Here is a 20,097-nt window from a genome sequence, read left to right as displayed (position 1 = left end):
TTTTAAGGAAAATGGCATATTTAGTACCCTATTATTGTATTTTTTATTTTTTTTTATTCTTTTTATTTACTTATTTATTTTTTTGTATTTTTAATTTAAGGATCTGACTTGGTTTCACACAAGGAATAATGGACTAAAAATGAGAGACATGGATTTTAGTCACAGTATTGCCATCGATTAGTTTTATGTTATTGTGGAACTCAGCGTGTGTGTCCTTATTTATAAAATGGCAAATTATGATATCTGCTACCCTTTGTGTGTGTGTGTACACATGAGAAGGTACTTAGTGTAATGATTCCTGTAAAGTAATTACAAGTGATTTCTAATTGTTTTATATTAAAAATAATTATTCCTTTCTCTTTTTTTAGCTTCGGGCTCAGAATCAGGTCCTTAAAAAAGGTGTTGTGGATGAACAAGCAAATTCTGCTGCTTTAAAGGTATCTAATAGGGCATTTGTGTTGTGAATGTTAAGTGTTTGGTGATACTCAAAGCAGGGAATTTAGTGGGTTTTCAGGGTTAAAGTCCCAACTCTGACACTGATTCACTAAGGATAGAGGATAGTAATATTGTTTTTTGTGTTTAATGCTCCTACTTGCTTGGGAATGACTATTATATGAATATTATATTTTGATTTTCTTAGCTAAAAATTACTTTAAAAATGTTATTTGACTTTAATACATTTCTTCTGTACCTTGCCTTTATTTAGCTAAATCCATCTGGATTAATGGGGCTTCTCATCTGTGATCATCTCCAGACAGCACTTGAAGGGGGCTATGTTGTATTCATATTTGTATCCCTGGCACTGAGCAGATGGTAGGGCCCTAATAAATGGATTTGAATGTGTAAATCATTTAGTCTATTAATCTTGCCTTTGGTTGAGCTAGTCGATATTAATTACCTTTGTTAATCTGAACACTGAGTGATAAATTTTACCATGAGCACCTTTGTTAACCTTAGCGTAGAAATATGATAGAAGATGAAAGAATTTGTTTCTACCTCAAGTCTGGAAGGCATGTAAAAAATATTGCTTAGTAATATTTTTAAATGGTGGATAATTTAATTCTAGGATATGGCTTCCTTCTTGGGCAACCTAACAGTCTAATCTAGCAAAGTGGCAAATTGTCAAAAGTATTATAATTACAATGGCCATTGTACTGAATATTAAAACAAAAAATATTTTCTTTACATCATTATAATAAGTTACCACCAGTTGACTAATGTTTCAACTCCACTAACCAGTCATTAATTTCGCAAGACCTCTCCCAGTCTCTCTCTAAACTCCAATTTCTGCCAGAGGGATGAGAATGTTATCAACTCCTACAGAGTTGATGTAAACTCTGAATAAAATAGTAAGTATACTTAACAAATGCCTGACACACAGTGAGTGCTCCATAGATGGTCACCATCACCACTGCCACCACTGTTGGCACTATCGCTACAATCACAGTTAATCATATACAGCCAGCAACAGGAGGGTGTCAAACATGAAAGCAGACTACAACAAGATAGGAAATACTTTCCCCAGGTATAGGCTTTAAATGAATTGCTGGATATGGTAAATATTCACAGACCTGACTTTGTGTGGGTGTGCATGTGTGAGAGAGACAGACAGACAGACTGGGGATTGAACCCAGGGGCATTCTACCTGAGCCATATCCCCACCTCTTTCTTATTTTTTATTTTGAGACAGGGTCTCACTAAGTTGCTTAAACTAGCCTTGAACTTGGGATCCTCCTGCCTCAGCTTGCTGAGTAGCTGGATTACAGACCTTTGCCCCTACACTGACTATTCTGTTTTTTCAAAATAGGGCCAAACTAAATATTTCTCTATAGCTTTCCATTTTATTACCCCATTATGGTGTAAATAGTTCAAAGTGGTCAGCAAGAAGTATACTGTTGATTTTAGATTTTGTTTCTATTTTCACTTAACTTTAAAGTGAGTTGATAAAGAACAGCATCTGAATCTATTTTGTGTTTTGATAATATTGGTTTTTATCTTTGACAGATCAGAATAGTTAAAGTACAAATAAATGGGTTGAAAAGACTTCATTTGGGGCTGGGGTATAGCTCAGCAGTAGAGCGTTTGCCTAGGTTGCATAAGGCCCTGGGTTAGGTTCAATCCCCAGTACAACAAAAAAAGAAAATATTTTGACTGATTTAAATTCAAGCAGAGAGAATATGTAGAATAAAAGAAATACAAATATATTTCTTTGTATCCTTGCTTCCTGAAGGGTATCATTTGTGAGTTTGAGTTCCTTAAAACAAATTCAGAGTTATAAATTTGTGTCCTCAGGCTTTGTGCTATTCACTGTCAGAGATTTAACAACATAAGTTGTGGGTATTTTACTTTTAGGTTGTCAACACTCTGTTATTTTAATATATTTGCTTTTTTAATTTTATTTTTTAATTTACTTGGCTTGGCCAAAAGATGATTTTGTCCTAAAACAGCTTAAAAACATAAAAACTGAAATGATAAAACATACAACTTGAATTTCCTAAAGCAAGAGGTTTTGATGATATCTTCCTGTAACAAAGATCTTTTTTTTTCTCCATTATTTCTAAACCTCAAGGCTAAAAGGTGAGGTACATTTTGTTTTCACTTTGATATAGGAACAACTGAAAATGAAGGATCAGTCTTTGAGGAAACTACAACAGGAAATGGACAGTTTGACATTTCGAAATCTGCAGCTTGCCAAGAGAGTAGAACTACTTCAAGATGAACTTGCACTAAGTGAGCCTCGAGGCAAGAAAAACAAGGTAGGTTCAATAAGGCAAGTGAGTGTGGCTCATCATGAGGTGCAGACACTGACTTTGGCAGAAGACCCCGTCTCCAAGTTCTCTAACATTTCATTGTTATATCTGGATATTGGGTCAAGAAAGCAGACATTTGCTATTAATATCTACTAAGTATTAGGAGCATTTGCATTCAAAAGTCAGTTTTAAGAAATTTATTAGCAGTAAACTTGTACATAGTTGTTTTATTGACTGAGAAAAGTCAGTGGAATATCTCACATTGGTCACAATTGTTGATATCTTTTAGTTACACCAAGTTGCCATTAACCCAAAGTAAGACAAACAAAGTGAGAGATATTGACAAACTGTAACTACTTACGTGAAAGTAACAGTTGAAACATAGGTTTCAACGTAGGTTTGTAAGTTTTTACGATAGATATATTTTCATAGTGTTTATTCCTATGAGGCCAATTTAGTGTTCTTGTCTTGAGATTTAAAAATAAGTGTTTTCCTTTAGTTATTATTATTATTATTATTATTATTATTATTATTTTGTGAGGCAAAATTCCTACTATTGTAAGATGGATGATCTGGTACTTTTGAGCCTCCTGTGAATAGGAAGTTACTTTTGAGGGGTGTGGTAAGGTCTAGTGATAGAGCCTTGTAATTGTAGAGAACCATACTCCAGAATGTATAGGTAGAAACAGTAATAATAGAGTGGGTAGAAAGTGCCCAGTGACTCCGAAGAAGTAGCGTGTGTCTCATTGTGAGGGCTAAATGGGATCATGTGAAAGTGCTTTGGACTCTATTTGCCACATAAGATGCAAATACCTTTTCCATATGCATTTCCCTACATGGGCAGATTCTCTGGACTGTTAGTGTTCAGTAAAGGGGAAAATGGGATAATAGACATGTATTAGAGTCACTTGCAAAGTTGTCAAAATACACATGCCCTAGAAATTATGAAAGACCTCTGGGAAGGAAACAGCCATCTAGACTTCAAACAGGTACACCAGGTTATTAATATCCCCTCCCCTGCTAGACTACAACTGTTTAGCAGAGGTGTGGATATAACACTTGTGAATTAGTTCTAATTAAAGCTTTCCAAACTTGGAAGCACTTGAGGACCCCCAAATTTATCATTCAGCAGTGTTCATTTTTGCATTCCTTGTGTTCAGACATAATGGGTATTCAACGTTCCTATTGTTATTGTCGTTGTTGTTTATATATAGCTGCTCTGTTTTCAGAGGGCTTTTAGATTAATTCATGTTGGATCAGTAGGTAACTTCATTTTAAATGAAGAATGAGGATACAGAAAAGGCAGAGAAGGGTGATGACTGATGTTTCAACAGTTGCATTGTTAGACTGTTGCTTGAATAGACTGAATTCTATGTATCATATGAAAACAAATGTTCATTATTAGATCTTTTAAATAGTACTATTATTCTCAGTAGAAAAAGTGAATATTAGTAAAAAAGCAAAGCAAAGGGATTTTTTTCATAATCTGAGCTTTTTCTTATGTTTATTTATAATAGCTTCATTTTATGTAATTATGTTTTTTAAAAAATTTGGAAATTTATGTGAGTTTTTATAAGAGCTTATCTTTGTGAAATGCTGTTACATAATTTATTACAATTTCTTAAGGGAGTTTAATAACTCAGACTCATAGATTTGCTAAAATTCTCATTTCTGAAACTAAAATATTAAATTGAAATGGTTTTTATTAACATACTTATTATTACTAGCTTTCTGGGTCTGCTCTGTCTTCCAAAAGAACTACTCTTGAATTTATCTGCAAAGAATAGTGAGCCTTATCTGTTATTTTCTCTTTCAAGTTTTCCTGCTTTTTGGAGTATTTATACTTCCAATTTGTGTCACATAGGAAAAGTTAAATGATGGACTGTATACCTTTTGCAGGATTGTTTGAGAATGGTGAACACATAGAAGAGACAAGCTACTAAGGTGATAGAGAATCTGTGTACCTTAGGATGTTTCTCTAAAGGATGAAAGTTATGTGGACATAACTTATTCTTTCCACCAGAAAAGTGGAGAGTCTTCTCAGTTGAGCCAAGAGCAGAAGAGTGTCTTTGATGAAGATCTGCAAAAGAAGATAGAAGAAAATGAACGGTTGCATATACAGGTGAGAAAGATCTGTTTTTCTGTATCAATTAAAAAATGGGTCACACAATCTGGAAGGTAGAAAAACCAATGCAAATACAGTGCTTTGTGTCCACATGGATTTTTAATGTCTCTTGAGGTCTTTAAGTACATATGTCAATGTCATTTGTTCATTTCTTAAATCTCACATGTCTTGATTTGGATGTCTACTTTGAAGTGTATGCATTTGTTAAGAGTATAGTAGAATAGCTTTAATAATACGGAAATATACTAGGCACTATTTTACACAGGAAAATGGATGGACCATTTAATGGGGACTTATCAAGAAGTAGGGTTTGCTTTCTAATTTATTGATGCTTAGTTGGTTCTTATCAGTACCTCTGTTAAACTGTAAGGTCTTTGAGGTGTGGACCAGGTATGTTTTGTGTGCCCAGGCTCCAAGACAGAACTTCACTCATAGCAGGCACTCGCATTATTTACACAGTGTTGAAAAGTCACTGTCAGGCATTGTGTATTACTCCCAGGCTGCTGGTATGACTCAACCCATTGAGCATATTGTAGGAATCATAGTGTAGTGATTTTTTTCTTTGTGGTCAAATGGTGGAAAATAAATATGCACTAATTCTTATCTTTGAAAATCTTAAACAATGAACTTTTAACTTCAGTGTGTTTTGTGTTTCATGTATTCATAATTCTTAATCAGTATTAGATTCTCAGAAAGAGAAAGAGTTTTGGCTTTTTTAGGACTAGCACTTAAATTTTTGATTACTTCAGTGTGGAAGTAAACTGAGTAGAAGTTGTACTCTAATCAACTGAATTCTATGTGTACCAAAAATTGTTTCAAATAGAAATTCATGAGAACGAGAGGAAAGAGGTACAGGCTTTGGGGTAGTTTTCTTATATTTAAATCTCATTTGCACTGTATTTTAACTGTTAGACATTAGATAAGTTAAGTTTCAGTTTCCACATTCATAAAGGAAGGATGACAAAAAGTACTACTTCGGATTCTCTGTTGGATTAAATGAGATAATGTCTGTTGGGTTTAGCACAGTGAGTGTATGGGGCCATATGGAAGTTGCTCAGTGAATAGTCACTGCTGTTATTTTCTCATTTATATATATTAGACTGTGAGAAGGAAAAAACATTCTTTTCTTTTTCAGTTTTTCGAAGCTGATGAACAGCACAAGCATGTGGAAGCAGAGCTGCGGAGTCGACTGTCTGCTCTGGAGACGGAAGCCGCCCAGCACCAAGCTGTGGTTGATGGCCTGACACGGAAGTACATGGAAACCATCGAGAAACTGCAGAATGACAAAGCTAAGCTAGAAGTAAGGTTCATTATTGTTAGAATGTTTTAAAAGTGAGTTGAGGCTTTTGTAAATCTTTGGTGTACTTTATAGAACATAAAATTAGTCAATCCAGGTGACCCTGTAGCCTGAGTGTCCCCCAAGTGTGCTCAAACTATAGCCTAATCTGTCAACTTTTCTTTTTCTTCTAAAATTCAGGTAAAATCTCAGACTCTAGAAAAGGAGGCCAAGGAGTGTCGACTTCGAACAGAAGAATGGTATGTGGAAACGTGAATTCCAAGGGACCCTCAAATAGAAAACCTGAGTTTTGGTTTTAGCAGCTTCTCTGTCTTATCTGTCTCACATTTGAGATGAGATGGGAGCAGGGTATCTCTAGGTCCTTTTTCATTCTCTGGGCTCTTAGCATTCTTGAGAGAATGGCTTATGCATTATTAGTCCTTAGCCTATAGATATTTTGGACCATGGCAGATACCATTTATGGGCTCCCATACTGAGGACTGGATACTTTCTATTTCAGACTACCTGAGAGAGAAAGGATCCATGCAGGAAAGCTGACTAATAAACACTTCACCAACCTTTTAATGGTACATTTTGAATAAAATAAAGGTCACATGTTGTAATTTAGGGATATCTAAATCAAAGCTATTACTTAGCAATGCATGCTGAAATCATACTCCAGCATTTATTTGATATGTAACATAATATCTTAAGTTTTAATAGGATCCATCAATGAATTTCTTACTTCATTTCAGTTGTGTTGGTGGAATTACATGAATGGTTTAGATGTGTACCTCTGCTCATGATTGATTCAAAACAAATCATCAGCTTTTGAGCTCTAGGGAAGAAATCTGATATGACACTTTAAAAAAATTTGCAACAATACTGAACATTTATGTGTTATGAAGAGAAAATTTATGATTTTGAAGTGGCTTTGAGATTGCTCTGAGCTGGGAAGAATTAAGTTTTGTAACATACTGGAACTGTGATAAATTCTTCCAAACTCACACCATTCTGCAGAAACCTCAGGGGCTTTGGAATCCAGGCATAGTGTTTCTCTTATCTTCATCTTTTAGCAACTCTCTGCTCAGAGTGTCCCAGATGTCAGGCACAGTTCTCTGAAAGCATGAAACCAGCTGTCGAGGTAATAAGCAAATGATTTTTCACTGTCTGACAGGGGATAATGTAGTTTTATGTTTTTTCTTTCAGTCAATTACAGTTAAAGAGTCTTCATGAAGATTTGTCAGGTAGATTAGAGGAATCCTTATCAATCATCAATGAAAAAGTACCTTTTAATGATACAAGTAGGTATTGTGTACAATTTTCTGTTATTTGCAACTTTGAACTTCTTTGTGGTAGCCAATTAATTAAATCAATTCTAATCACTTTGCGAAAATTTAATTGACTGAACCAAGGATTGCTTTCTTTTTGTTCTTTTCATTAGCTTGGGCTTTCATTTTTCATAGGGGGATTTTAAATGATCATATAACCACTCCAAAGCCAGTGTTCTTGGAAGAAACCCAAATCCACATTATTATATCATACATATTTATCATATCCCATGGTAAAAATGAACCTACATAGAAAGTAGTCAAATATTTGTATAAGCAAAGTTGCCATTTAAGGTGGGGAAAGATTGATAATGGGAGGTGGATCTTTTCAGCCTGGAATTGCCTTTGGTCTATCCCCAGTGACAGTTATGAAGCTGCCTTGTTTAAACCGTGCTTCCTCTGTATTCTGGGGATAGTCTGGTAACTTACACACCTAAGAGCAACAAAAAAGAACTTTAAAAAAAAAATGGTACAACATGTGGGTGTGGTTGCTCATACCTGTACTCCCAGTGCCTTGGGAGTCTGAGGTGAGAAGATCAAAAGTTTGAGGCCAGTTGGGGCAACTTAGTGAGACCATATCTTAAGAATAAAAAGGGCTAGGCTTACTTCATGTCTGTAATCTCAGCAATTTGGGAGGCAAAAGAAGGAGGATCTTAAGTGTGAGACCAGCCTAAGCAACTTAGTGAGGCCCTAAGCAACTTAGCAAGACCTTATCTCAAAATAAAAAATAAAAAGGGCAGGGATGTAACTGTGTAGTAAAGTACCATGGTTCAGTCTCTAATACCAAAATAAAACAAAACAAAAATAAAAAGGGCTTGGGGTACAGCTCAGTGGTAGATCACTTGATTACTTGCCTTATAAGACCTTGGGTTCAGTTGCCATTACTGCAAAAAACAAAAACCCCAAAAGAAAACAAAAAAACTAAACCATACCCTACATATATAATAGGTGCTAAATTTGTAAGTTTTAGATAAGAATTAAGACCTTGAAAGTTAAGAAAATATTTAATTGTTTGGATTTTGAAACTTATGTTCAGATTAATGTATATTTCCTTTTTCTGTGATCACATGATTGAAATTAATTTTTTTTTTACTTCCCCTAAAGTTTTCTTAGGAAAGATCTTAAAGAGAGATAGAGAGACAGAGAAAGAGACAGAGAGACACAGAGAGACACAGAGAGAGGTGGGGAAGAAGGGAGGGAGGTGGGGAGGGGAAAGAGAAGAAACCACAGGAAAATAGTAGTAGTAGTAGTAGTAGTAGTAGTGGTGGTGGTGGTAGTAGTAGTAGTAGTTTGGTCCAACACTGAAATAAGTATTTGTCATTATTTTATCAAAAAATCTAAATTCCCCTTTGAAAACAACATGTTTCTAGTTGTATATTAATGTAAATAACACTAGCTTACTTTGATTCCCTGAATTTGAAACATTGGCATTAATTTTTCATTTTAAGCCTTGAATTGGTTAGTCATTAGCTTTTAATAACTTCCTGCTGAATCTCTTTATCTTTTCTTTTCCAATACTAGTTGTCACCTTGTTTTTAGGTCCTTATGTCATGTGGGTTAGCTGCTTTTAGTCCCAAAATATTTAGAGTTCATTTGCTGAATGACAAGATGGGTAGGTAGCATAGGAGACACAAACATTTGTAAGACAAAAATCTGTACCCCCAAGGAATTTATGGTCTATAGAGCAAAGATAGATATAGAAGTGTCTGTATAGAAAATACAAACTGGATGGTGCCATAAAGAACCACTTGGAGTTTTGGGGAAAGAGACATTGCTCTGTGGTGTTTGAGAAAGCTTTCCCAGGGGAAGTGTGCTTTGAGTCAGGCTTGTATGTGTGGGCAGGTTTTATTGGACAAAGAGGAGGGAGAACAAGCAAGAGAGTTTGCGTGGAATGTGGTATGTGGAACCGGAGTTCCACTGTGGCCCCAGGAACAGTAATTAAGTATAACAGGAGGCTAGTGGGGGAATTGGAGGACAGTGACAGATTAGTTCTGAAAGGGAGAATGGGACTGGACCCTAAAGTTTGGGGCTAAGGACTTAGAATTTTATTTATAAGGCCATTGTTTATTGGAGAGGTTTTTGAGCCAGGCACTGTCCTGTTGAGATTCATGTACTCACAAGGTTAATCCAGCAAGAGTGTAGATTGCCTTGGAGTGGGAAAGGGAGACTGAGGCTTTTGTGATGATAGTTCTGGAGTACCATCATGGAGGCTTGAGCCTGGGCTGTCAAGGAGGTGCTCAAGATTTTGTGGAAGGAATAAGAACAACTTGGTTCTTTTAGGGAGGCTAGAAAGAAAGAGGAGGCAGTGAAGGGAAAGATTGTGGTTCATTTGATAGAAATAAAAGGTAAATGTGAGCTGGGTATGGTGGCACATACCTGTAATCCCAGTTACTTCAGAGGCTGAGGAAAGAGGATTATAAATTCAAAGTCAGCCTCAGCAAATTAGTGAGGTCCTAAGCAACTTAGTGAGACCCTGTCTCAAAATAAAAATATAAAGGACTGGGATGTGGCTCAGTGGTAAAGCACCCCTGGGTTCAATCTCCAGTACTAATAAATAAATAAATAAATAAATAAATAAATAAATAAATAAAATGAAATTTAAAAATTTCTAAAAGATACATGTGTTAGCTTTCCATTGACATGACAAAGTACCTTAGATAACTTAAAAGTAGGAAAGATTTATTTTGTCTCCAGTTTCAGACCATGGCTTGCCTGTGTTCATTTCTCCGTCTATGAGGGGGATGGGGGAAGGGGAGGGTAGAGACTGGTAGAGAGAAGCTAGAGAAATGGAATGAGACAGAATCTGGAGAAGTGTTTCAACCAGGTGGTGCTGATCAGTTTTGCATATTACTGTGGTAAGATCATAAAGGTAATGGCGGTAGAGGCAACTGGTTTTGGTGACTTGATTCGGTGACTTTGAGAGGACTATAAACCTTTGAGGGAAGTGCTTCCATGTAGGATGGACATCATATTGCTAGCACAAGGATTGGAGGTGAATGGGTGATGGGAAAATAGGCAGAGCAATACTGTCTTTTGAGCTGTGGGAATGAAGAAATTGGAAACAGATGAGAGGCTAACAGACTAGCGAAGTAAAAGAAAAGTTTGTATGTCGAGGGAACAGGGTGAGGGCAGAAGTACAGTATAGTACTTAAGTAGAGTACAGTACTTAAGTACAGTACAGGTAGAAGAGAAGTCACTGTGGAGGTAAGGCTGCAACAAAAAACTTGTTTTGTTGCTGTAATGAGGTGACACTAAAGATAGAAGGGAGAGAGTGACTGATGTACCATGTCCCTGAGCAGGTCAGGAGCAGCTGTTGCTAAGGGCCAGGGAGGAGGATTAGCTGAGGAAAGGATATCTGAACCATGGACTCCGAGATAGAGGCTGGGGAGGGTAAGATCCCATTCACTTTGACTCTGGTGCTCTTAGCAGAGCAATGAGAAGGCTGACTCATGCATGAGGCAGGAGAGGAGGTGAGGAATGGTATGTAGGGCTTACACTGAAAAAGGTTGGAGTGGATATCATGGGAAGTATGATAGGGACACAGGATTGAAATTCTGGTTCACAGAGTGGAGTTGATGTTACCCTGCAGTTAGGCAAAATATATTATAACAAACCCAGCTCTGGTTTTGTGTTAGCAAAAGCATCGCTGGACCAGGCTTGAGGGCAGAGGAACAGCAAGACTTTAGCAGGGTTAATAGGACAAAAGAAAGGTGTTGATCCGGAGAGCAAGCCGGGAATGCATACGCAGTGGAGGCATTAGAGAGCATTGGGTGAGAAAGGTGCAGGAACTTTCAGAATCAGATTTTGACCTGGGGTCATTCTAACTGAGGATATGGGGAGAGTAGAGCAGGTTTGAGTAACTGAAGTGGTGAGTAGAGATGAGGGGAGGAAGTGTGAGGCCAGGTGTTTGGAAGCTGTCACTGGTTTGATGACAGACTGGAGTACAGAGAGTGTGGAGGGGAGCATGAGGAAGATGGTGAAAGCATCCCAGGAAAGTGAGGCTTGCCTTGTTGAGATCAGGAGTAGCAGATGGTGACAGATTTTCAAACACTGCATGTTTTAAAAACTGGTATTTTTGGAGGATTAGTGTGGCAGACCTGTGCAGGGTTATCAAAGAAGGGAGAGTGATAGCAGCAAGAACGTCATGAGCCTTTCTAAATAATCTTCATAGACCCCAAAGAAGTGTTCAAAATTATTTCTTAGAGGCAGAAACACAGAAATTGTTCTCCTATTCTGAAGTTTTAAAAAAAGTTAGAAGTATCATTTTATTCTAGAAACCACTGACTCCATATAAATTTTGTTATTCTCATACTATTATTGATCATTTTAAATTCTCACATGAAGCTGACTTTGCTGCAGAGCATTTGTTAGTTTGTAGTTAAGCTATTTTTCTATAAGTTTAAAAAGAGAGACCTAATGTGTTTCCTTTTGTTTTGTAGAATATAGTCAGTATAACGCGCTCAATGTTCCACTCCACAATAGAAGGCATCAGGTAAAAGATGAAGTTCCTTTTTTATTTTTAGTATGTCAAACTTTCCAGAAACAAGAATTAGTTGTTTAGGCATCTGTTTAGTGTGCTAAATCTTTGCTTTACTTTCTCATACATTTCTTTAAATTGTGTAATTTGCTTTTTATTGAATTAATGATCATACAAATTTTTGATGTCTCTCTTATCTGGTAACATTAGGACTGAATTATGGGATACCTTAATTTTTTGAACCATGCTTTTCTTGATGTTGCTGGACCTTGCACTTAAATGGTCAAGGTTAAGTGAAGGAGGTGTGTTTGCCAAAGACTGGTAACTTTCTAATTACTTAGATAGGAATATTAAAATTCAGGTAGGAGCAAATGAATAAGGAATAGTCACAGTGGAATTTAAGAATTTTCTCCAGAAGCAGGCTTAATAGAGTTGTTTTAGAATAATAATTTGATAGGTGACTTCAACTGAGTGCACTTTTCATTTTAAAGCTGAAGATGCGAGATATTGCTGGGCAGGCCCTGGCTTTTGTTCAAGATCTTGTGACAGCTCTTCTGAACTTTCACACCTATACAGAACAGAGGATTCAGATTTTTCCTGTTGATTCTGCCATAGACACTATATCGCCATTGAATCAAAAGGTAAATTGAATTCAGAATGCTTTTTAATGCCCTGAACATATTGGGAGAACAAATAGGGAGTTATGTATTTTCAGACTACCTTCTGTGGGTGAGCCCTGAGGAGAATGAGGAAAAAAACACAAGTCTTACGTAGTCTTTACTCTCAAGGCAAAATATGGCAGAAGTGGAGATTTTTAAGAAATGAAATATGAGGGGAGTGTTTGAAAGACCTCAGTGTCAGTGAATGAGGGGTGTGAGAGTGTTAGCAAGGGACATTGCCATGGGTGGTATCTTCTGGGAAAAATTCTTTAGGGATTCGCATGGTCTTTGGAGAATGAACTGGATTCAGATAGGATAGAGAAGAGGAATAGATTCTCCCTCCCCCCCCCAAGAATGGGGAAAGACATGAGCAAAATCAGAAAACAGGAAGGAGGTAAGAGGGATAGAATGGAGAAAAAATAAACAAAAAATCTTGGCTGATTTCCTTAGAGGGGAGGAGGTAAGATTGAAAAGAGAAAAAAATGGCTCAGGGCCTGGAAGGTCCCTCAGGGCAGACCAAGGCTTCCCTTCACTTTATTTACAGAATTAAAGCTTTGGCAACTTTTTGACTAGGGTCAACATATGAGAAGTGCCATTCTATTATTGGAAAGATTAATTTGCTGTCATTTTTCTCTCTTACTATTTGTAATCCCTGTGTGACTTTTATCCTTGGTCATGTTTAAAAACAAAAAAAAAAAACCAAAAACAAAAAAATCAAACTTGTGTGGTGTATAGGTTTTTTTTCTTCCTCTTGGGATGAGGAACAAGAGTGAAACAGCTTATCCAGTTCAGACTGGAAAGCATTTTCAGCATTTGTGAGGTTTAAATATGGAATAAGAAGAGATCTGAATGTTGCTTCGGTTCGTATACTTTTTTTTTTTCCTTGCTCGATTTTGCTCCTTTCTTTCCTTTTTTTCCCTAGCTAATTCCAAAACAGAAATTAGGATAGCTTGCAAAATTTCATTTAACTGAAAAGGTAAAATAAATGTGAAAGGGTGTATTTCTTATGTAATACTGTATAATAAATCCCTAAACTTGGTAGTTTCAAACAACAAACATTTACTGTCTCACACTGATGCTATGGGTCAAAAATTTGGGAGCTAATTAGTTGGAGGGTCTCTGGCTTAAGATTTCTGATAAGGTTTCACTGGGGTTGCATTCATCTAAAGATCTGACTGGGTTTGGGGAATTTACTTCTAAGGTGGTTCCCTCACTCAGTGGTGTTGACTGTTGGCTGCAAGCCTGGTTTTCAGTGTATGCTCCTTTTCATAGGACTGTTTGAGTGCCCTCATGACATGGCAGCTAACTTTCCCCAGAGAGAATTATCCAAGAGAGAGCAAGGTGGAGGCTATAATGCCTGTATGACACTACCTGGGTAGCCACATACCATCACCTCTGCCATATTATATTGGTCACACAAACAACCCCAAAACAATGTGAGAAGGGTGGTACACAAGAATACATGGGGATCACTGGGGCCTGTTAGTGTAGCAAAGACTTGGATGCTGGCGGTAGACTTCTTGGGTTCCCAGTTCATTTCTGTCATTGTCCTCTTGGGAGACTTATTTTATCTCTCTGTACTTTAGTTTCCTCATCTTTAAAATGAAGGGATACAGGACTTACTTCACAAGTATGTGTTTGAAAATTACATGACATAAGAGAGATAAAGCACTAGGAAGAAAGCCTTGCATATAGTGAGCACTCGGTAAAGGTTAGCTGTTATCAGCATCATTATGCCTTGTACATATGAAGCCTTCAATAGGTGCTTGGTTTTTTATCAATTTTGGTTTGACTCCACAAATCTACTAAAGTTCATTAAAAGTAAATTTTGGGCCTTTGAAATGATCTTTAATATCACTATGGGAAACAACTTTTAGAAGACCTGCGTAGGAAAAACAGTACTCTGTATTTTCATATAGAAAGTTATACTTTCTATAATATCCAAAAAATTTTCTACTTTTCTACTTGATATTGGTTCTTTGCCTACTATTTTAGTGTGTTGCCATATTATATCACAGGGTGAGAATCAAATGTGTTAACCTTAATTTCTCTGGGACACTTCATTATTTTGAAGAACTCAGGTATTTTCTCAGTATTCTCAAAGGTAAATGTTGGTGCTTTAGCCTATGAAAGGCCCTATGTGACTTTTCTAATAACAAGATTATAAAATTGAAGGAGATTCAGAAACTATATGTTAAAAGATGACCAGAATATTTAAACTTGTTCATAGAATCATAAAGTAGACCTTTAGACCTGTAAGCTTAGAGTTCATCTTTTTTTTACAGCTATAAAGATTGAAGCCCAGAGAGATTGAATGAGTGGCCCAGGACAATACATCTGTATACTTTGCAGTGGGGTCAGTTGAACCATGTTTCTGCAGAATGAGACCTTACATTTTATATTGAGAAATTGAAATTGGAGCCATTATAGAATACTTATCTGAAATATTTTATGACTAAAAATTACCCTTTTGCTTCTAAATTATCTAAATAACTGTAGAATTTTTCTACTGTTTTTTTTTTTTTTTTTTTTTTTTTTTGGTGCCAGGGATTGAACCCAGGGTTGTGCATGCTAAGCATGTGCTCCATTCTGAGCTGCAACCATAGCTCCTGAAATCTATTCTTCATAACGAATCAGTCCTTTTAAGTCATAGTAAGGTATCAATGATCATTATAAAAGTTTATATGTCCTCATTTTAATAATTACATTCCTGTTATTTATTAACTCTGAATATCATATACAGTAAAAATAAGAAACTGTCTTCAAGAGGCTTATTTTTAGAAAATGAGGCACATAGCTCAAAATCTGTGTCATATAGTCTTGATTTTCAGACCTTACTTTTTTTTTTTTTTTTTTTTTTTCTTTTTCAAACTGGCATCCCTGGGAGAGGCAGGTGTTCAAGGAATGCCACCTGTTGGTGCTGGGTTGTAATGCATTATTTCTCTCTCCATTTCCTCCCATACTGCCTTGTTCATTGTGTCAACCCTCTTCTGTTTTCTCAATTTGGAATGGGATGAGGTTTGGGGTATTTGAGGTCTTACCATCAAATTTCCCAGAAAACTTGACAAAAGCATTTAGGTTTATAACTCAGTGGGTTCATTTATGAATGTGCTGATGTTCGTTATTTCTTAGTGAATTAATTCACAGTTACTTCCCTCCTTTTTAGTTCTCACAGTACCTTCATGAAAATGCATCTTATGTCCGCCCCCTTGAGGAAGGAATGCTTCACTTATTTGAAAGTATTACAGAGGATACTGTGACTGTCCTGGTAATTTTCTTCTTGTTTTACTTTTGAAAATGGGAACTCCATTTTGTCCACTTGCACTTTTAACTTAGAGATTATTTTTCTTTTCCAGGAGACAACCGTGAAATTGAAAACGTTTTCAGAGCACCTAACCTCCTACATATGTTTCCTTAGGAAGATTCTTCCTTACCAATTAAAAAGGTACTTCCCTGGAGGCCAGGGAACTGTGGGTGGAACCTGACATGTTCTGGAATCAGTGCAGTGGTAACATGTGCCTCCCGTGATCTGCTGGACTTTTCTGCACTGCAGCTGATTTGGATTTTTGTGAAGAAGGAAAAGCATGCTTGAGTAGCGTAAACTTGTATTTAGGAAAACTGAATTGTATTTGTCAGCTACGTTTTTTAAAATTAGTTTTGTACTGTGGTTGCTATTATAATCATATGATGTTACGAGAAATATTTTCAGTAATTGTGGGTGGCACATTTATTGAAAGAAATATTTCATTTTGAGGGCTTGATTATCCCTTTGCTATAAACATCTAGAAGGGAGTTAAAAAAGTTAACTTCTACGTTTGGATTTATTATCATTTGGTATCTTTGAAATGGTCAACTCTAATTTTTATTATTGATGATTTATTTAAGTTCTAAATGAAAAACTTCACTCTAGGCCTCATAGGATGTGTCATTTAGGAATGTATAATGGTCTAGCTTAAATATTTCTGGGAAGGAAGAAAAAATAATATATATATGTGTGAATTTGATACTGCTGCTTGGAAATTTTTCTTTTATCTAAAACTAAATCTTATCTAAAACTAATCTAAATCTTTTATCTAAAACTAACCTAACTTTTTTTTATCTAAAATTATCAAGATTTCTATTTCACCTAAGATTTTACTTCCTTTAAAAAATTTTTTTAAATTAAATAATAATACTACTGGACAGTAAAAGAAATAAGAATATACTTATTCTTTTTTCTTTTTTAAAAAAGTTTATTAGTTGTCAATGGACCTTTATTTTATTTATTTATTTTTATATAGTGCTGAGAATTGAACCCGTTGCCTCACACATGCCAGGCAAACGCTCTACCACTGAGCCACAACCCCAACCCCAAGAATATACTTATTCTTAATAAAATATTGCAAAATAAGGTTTAGAAAATCGGTTAATTACTTATAGATATCGAAAATATAAAATTTAACTATTTAAAAAATTAACATGATATGAGACATCTTATTTCTTAATTATAACCCAACAAAGTATTTCAGTAACTAAATTCTATGATATGTTTGAGAGAATTTTGGGAATTAGGAAATTATGACTTAAATGAGTAATTATGAATTATAATTTCGTTTAGATCCTTACATGTTACATAGTTCAGTACAGTTAAATTTTTTTTTTGTAATTGACTCTAGAAGTTTAACAATTAAAATTGATTGTACCTTATTGATTTGGCTTAGTTTAAGAAGATTCTGTTTAAGAACCATTGCAAAAGTATTATTTGAAATAGACATTTTTATTTTACTATATTTTTTCATGATTACTTTTTTTTTTTTTGGTATGGGGGATTTAACCCTAGCGGGGTTAACCACTGAGGCATATCACCAGCCTGTTTTATTTTTTATTTTGGGACAGAGTCTCACCAAGTTGCTTAGGTCCTCACCAACTTGCTGAGGCTGGCTTTCGATCCTCCTGCCTCAGCCTCCCGAGCTGCTGGGATGACAGGTGTGCACCACCTTGCCAGTGGAAAAATTATTTTTATGAATGCTAAGCATTTACTTTTAAATTTGAGACCATACATTGGTTTTTCAATGTGGATTTTGAAACTACTACATATATTGAAAAAGGTTTCTTGGTTAGTCTCTCAGCTAGTGGCAGTGGCAGTAGTAATTAATTCCTAAAAAGAGGAATTAATTAAATAGTATTAAGCATTGCAGTATATGCAATGTATTTTTTCCTGTACATAAGGGATTAAAGTATTTAACATTTAAAAACATTTTAATGTTTTTATGCTCCTTTCAGGTTGGAAAGATGATGGGCGCATGCCTTCATATTTTCCTTGAAAAAATTTATTTTTGATACTAGGAATTGAACCCAGGGACTCTTAACCACTGAACTACATCCTAAACCCTTATTATTGAAGACAGAGTCTTACATAAAGTTGCTTAGGGCCTTGCTAAATTGCTGAGGCTGGCCTCAAACTGGCAGTTCTCCTGCATCAGCCTCTCAATTGGCTGGAATTACAAGCATGCACCAACATGCCCAGCTAGGTTTTCTTCTGTTTATTCCTCTGTTATGCTATTGACATTTGCACCAAGCAGTTTTGTGTATCATGCTGCAAAAAAAGGAGCCATGTAAATTTGAGATCAAATTTCTCTTTCTACAAAGTCTGTCTTTGGATGTGATCATTAAGAGAACTTAGATGGTTTCTAATAGCTAATTGAAAATTGTTCAGGATGCTCATTTTTTAAAAATCTGCCCATTCCTAGTTTAGAAGAAGAATGTGAATCTTCTCTTTGCACATCTGCATTAAGAGCAAGAAATCTAGAGCTGTCTCAGGACATGAAAAAGATGACAGCTGTGTTTGAGAAGTTACAGACTTACATTACTCTTCTTGCCTTGCCAAGTAAGTGTGTTTATTGCTTATTGTTCAAATTGAAGGACTTAAGAGCACAAGAACCTGGAAAAGTGAGATAATTTTGCTTGGCAGAATAAGAGGAGACTAGAATCTGGAGTCAGAAAAACTGGAATTCAAATCCTCTAGTCCCTTGGACAAAATACTTCACCTCTCTGTGCTTCTGTGTTCCCATTTGTAAAATGAAGGTAGATGTTTTGATTATTAAGAATGTAAAATATTAGGCATTAAAGCATGAATTAAATATCATTCCCTTTTTGCCCTTCCTCTTTTTTAATGGAGAAGGGCAAGTCATAAGGATTTGTAGCAGCTTTCCAACAAGTAGCACAGGGGAGCTAGTAGTAAAGGTACCATTTGTTTCTCTTGGGTCTAATTTGTAAAAAGCATTTTTAGAGTGGACCTTATTTTCAATGATGTTTTTCAGAATGCTATGATTTTCCTGGAATAGGATTTTTTTGTTTTTAAAAAACTTTCTTCTGACATAATTTATATATTATACAACTTACCCATTTAAAGTGTATAATTCAATAGTTTTTAGTATATTCATAGACATATGCACCATCAGTAGTTAATTTTAGATCATTTTCATCCCCTCTTTAGCTTTCACCCTATTTTCCAATTCCTCATTTTCCTAGTGCTAAGCAATTACTAATCTACTTTCTGTCTATAGATTTGCCTATTCTACACACTTCATAGAAATACTATATGTGGTTTTTAATGGAACCGTATAAATATGTGGTCTTTTGTGATTGTTTCCTTTCACTTAGCATGGTGTTTACAAGATTTATTCAAATTATAGCAATACTGGATCTTTATTCCTTTATTATAGAATAACATTCCCTTATATGGATGTGCATATTTTATTTACCCATTCATTAGGTAATGGACATTTGGGTTTTGACTATTATGAATAATGATGCAATAGATATTCATGTACAAGTTTTTGTGTGGACATATCTTTTCATTTCTTTTGGGTGTATGCTGAGAGGGTGGAATTGCTGTCATATGGTAACTATATTTATTTGAGGAGCTGCTAGACTGCTTTCCAAAGTTCTCTACCATTTTTGCATTCCTACCAGCAATGTATGAGAGTTCTGTTCTCCATATTCTAATACTTATTACCATCTGACTTTTTGAGTTTAGCCATCCTAGTGGGTGTGAAGTGATAAGTCATTATGGTTTTGCTTTGTATTTCTGTGCTGTCTAAAGATGTCAAGTGTTTTTTCATGTGCTTATTGGCCATTTGTATGTTTTCTTTGGTAAAACATCTATTTGGACCCTTTCCCTTATATCTGTCCTATGCCAGTACCACACTCTCTTGACAGTTGTTACCTTGTAGGTTTTTGAGATTGGGAAGTGTGAGTCTTCCTACTTTGTTTTTCTTTTTCAAGATTGTTTTGTTATTCAGGATCCCTAGTAATCCCATATGAATTTTAGAATTGGCTTGTCAGTTTCTACAATGAATTCATCTAGGATTCTGATAGGAATTGAATTAAATCTGTGGATAAGTTTGGGGAGTGGGTTGACTGTGTCCCCCAAAAAGATATGTGACATTCTAACCCCAAGTATGTATGTGTATGACTTTATTTAGAAATAGGGTTTGT

General features: G+C 35.7%; 1 protein-coding gene across 3 annotated transcripts in view; it reads left to right on the top strand.

Annotated features, from left to right (window-relative positions):
* The window catches only part of Ppp1r21 (protein phosphatase 1 regulatory subunit 21), a 61,110-nt gene that overhangs the window by 11,078 nt on the left and 29,935 nt on the right, over nucleotides 1-20,097 (top strand). For 2 of the 3 annotated variants that reach the window (XM_047523444.1, XM_047523445.1), the window contains exons 2-12: nucleotides 369-437; nucleotides 2,610-2,756; nucleotides 4,774-4,872; nucleotides 6,011-6,175; nucleotides 6,353-6,411; nucleotides 7,361-7,455; nucleotides 11,922-11,974; nucleotides 12,451-12,600; nucleotides 15,785-15,886; nucleotides 15,975-16,063; nucleotides 18,348-18,484. In XM_047523444.1, the coding sequence (XP_047379400.1) occupies nucleotides 369-437; nucleotides 2,610-2,756; nucleotides 4,774-4,872; nucleotides 6,011-6,175; nucleotides 6,353-6,411; nucleotides 7,361-7,455; nucleotides 11,922-11,974; nucleotides 12,451-12,600; nucleotides 15,785-15,886; nucleotides 15,975-16,063; nucleotides 18,348-18,484 (1,165 nt within the window). Of the gene's footprint in view, nucleotides 1-368; nucleotides 438-706; nucleotides 814-2,609; nucleotides 2,757-4,773; nucleotides 4,873-6,010; nucleotides 6,176-6,352; nucleotides 6,412-7,360; nucleotides 7,456-11,921; nucleotides 11,975-12,450; nucleotides 12,601-15,784; nucleotides 15,887-15,974; nucleotides 16,064-18,347; nucleotides 18,485-20,097 lie in introns of all 3 variants that reach the window. The other variant, XM_047523446.1, reaches the window with a different exon arrangement.

This window comes from Sciurus carolinensis, chromosome 13 (assembly GCF_902686445.1).
Source record: "Sciurus carolinensis chromosome 13, mSciCar1.2, whole genome shotgun sequence".
In the NCBI taxonomy this organism is placed as follows: Eukaryota; Metazoa; Chordata; class Mammalia; order Rodentia; family Sciuridae; genus Sciurus; species Sciurus carolinensis.
The sequence above is the reverse complement of the archived record's forward strand: the minus strand, read 5'-3'. Positions and strand labels throughout refer to the sequence as shown.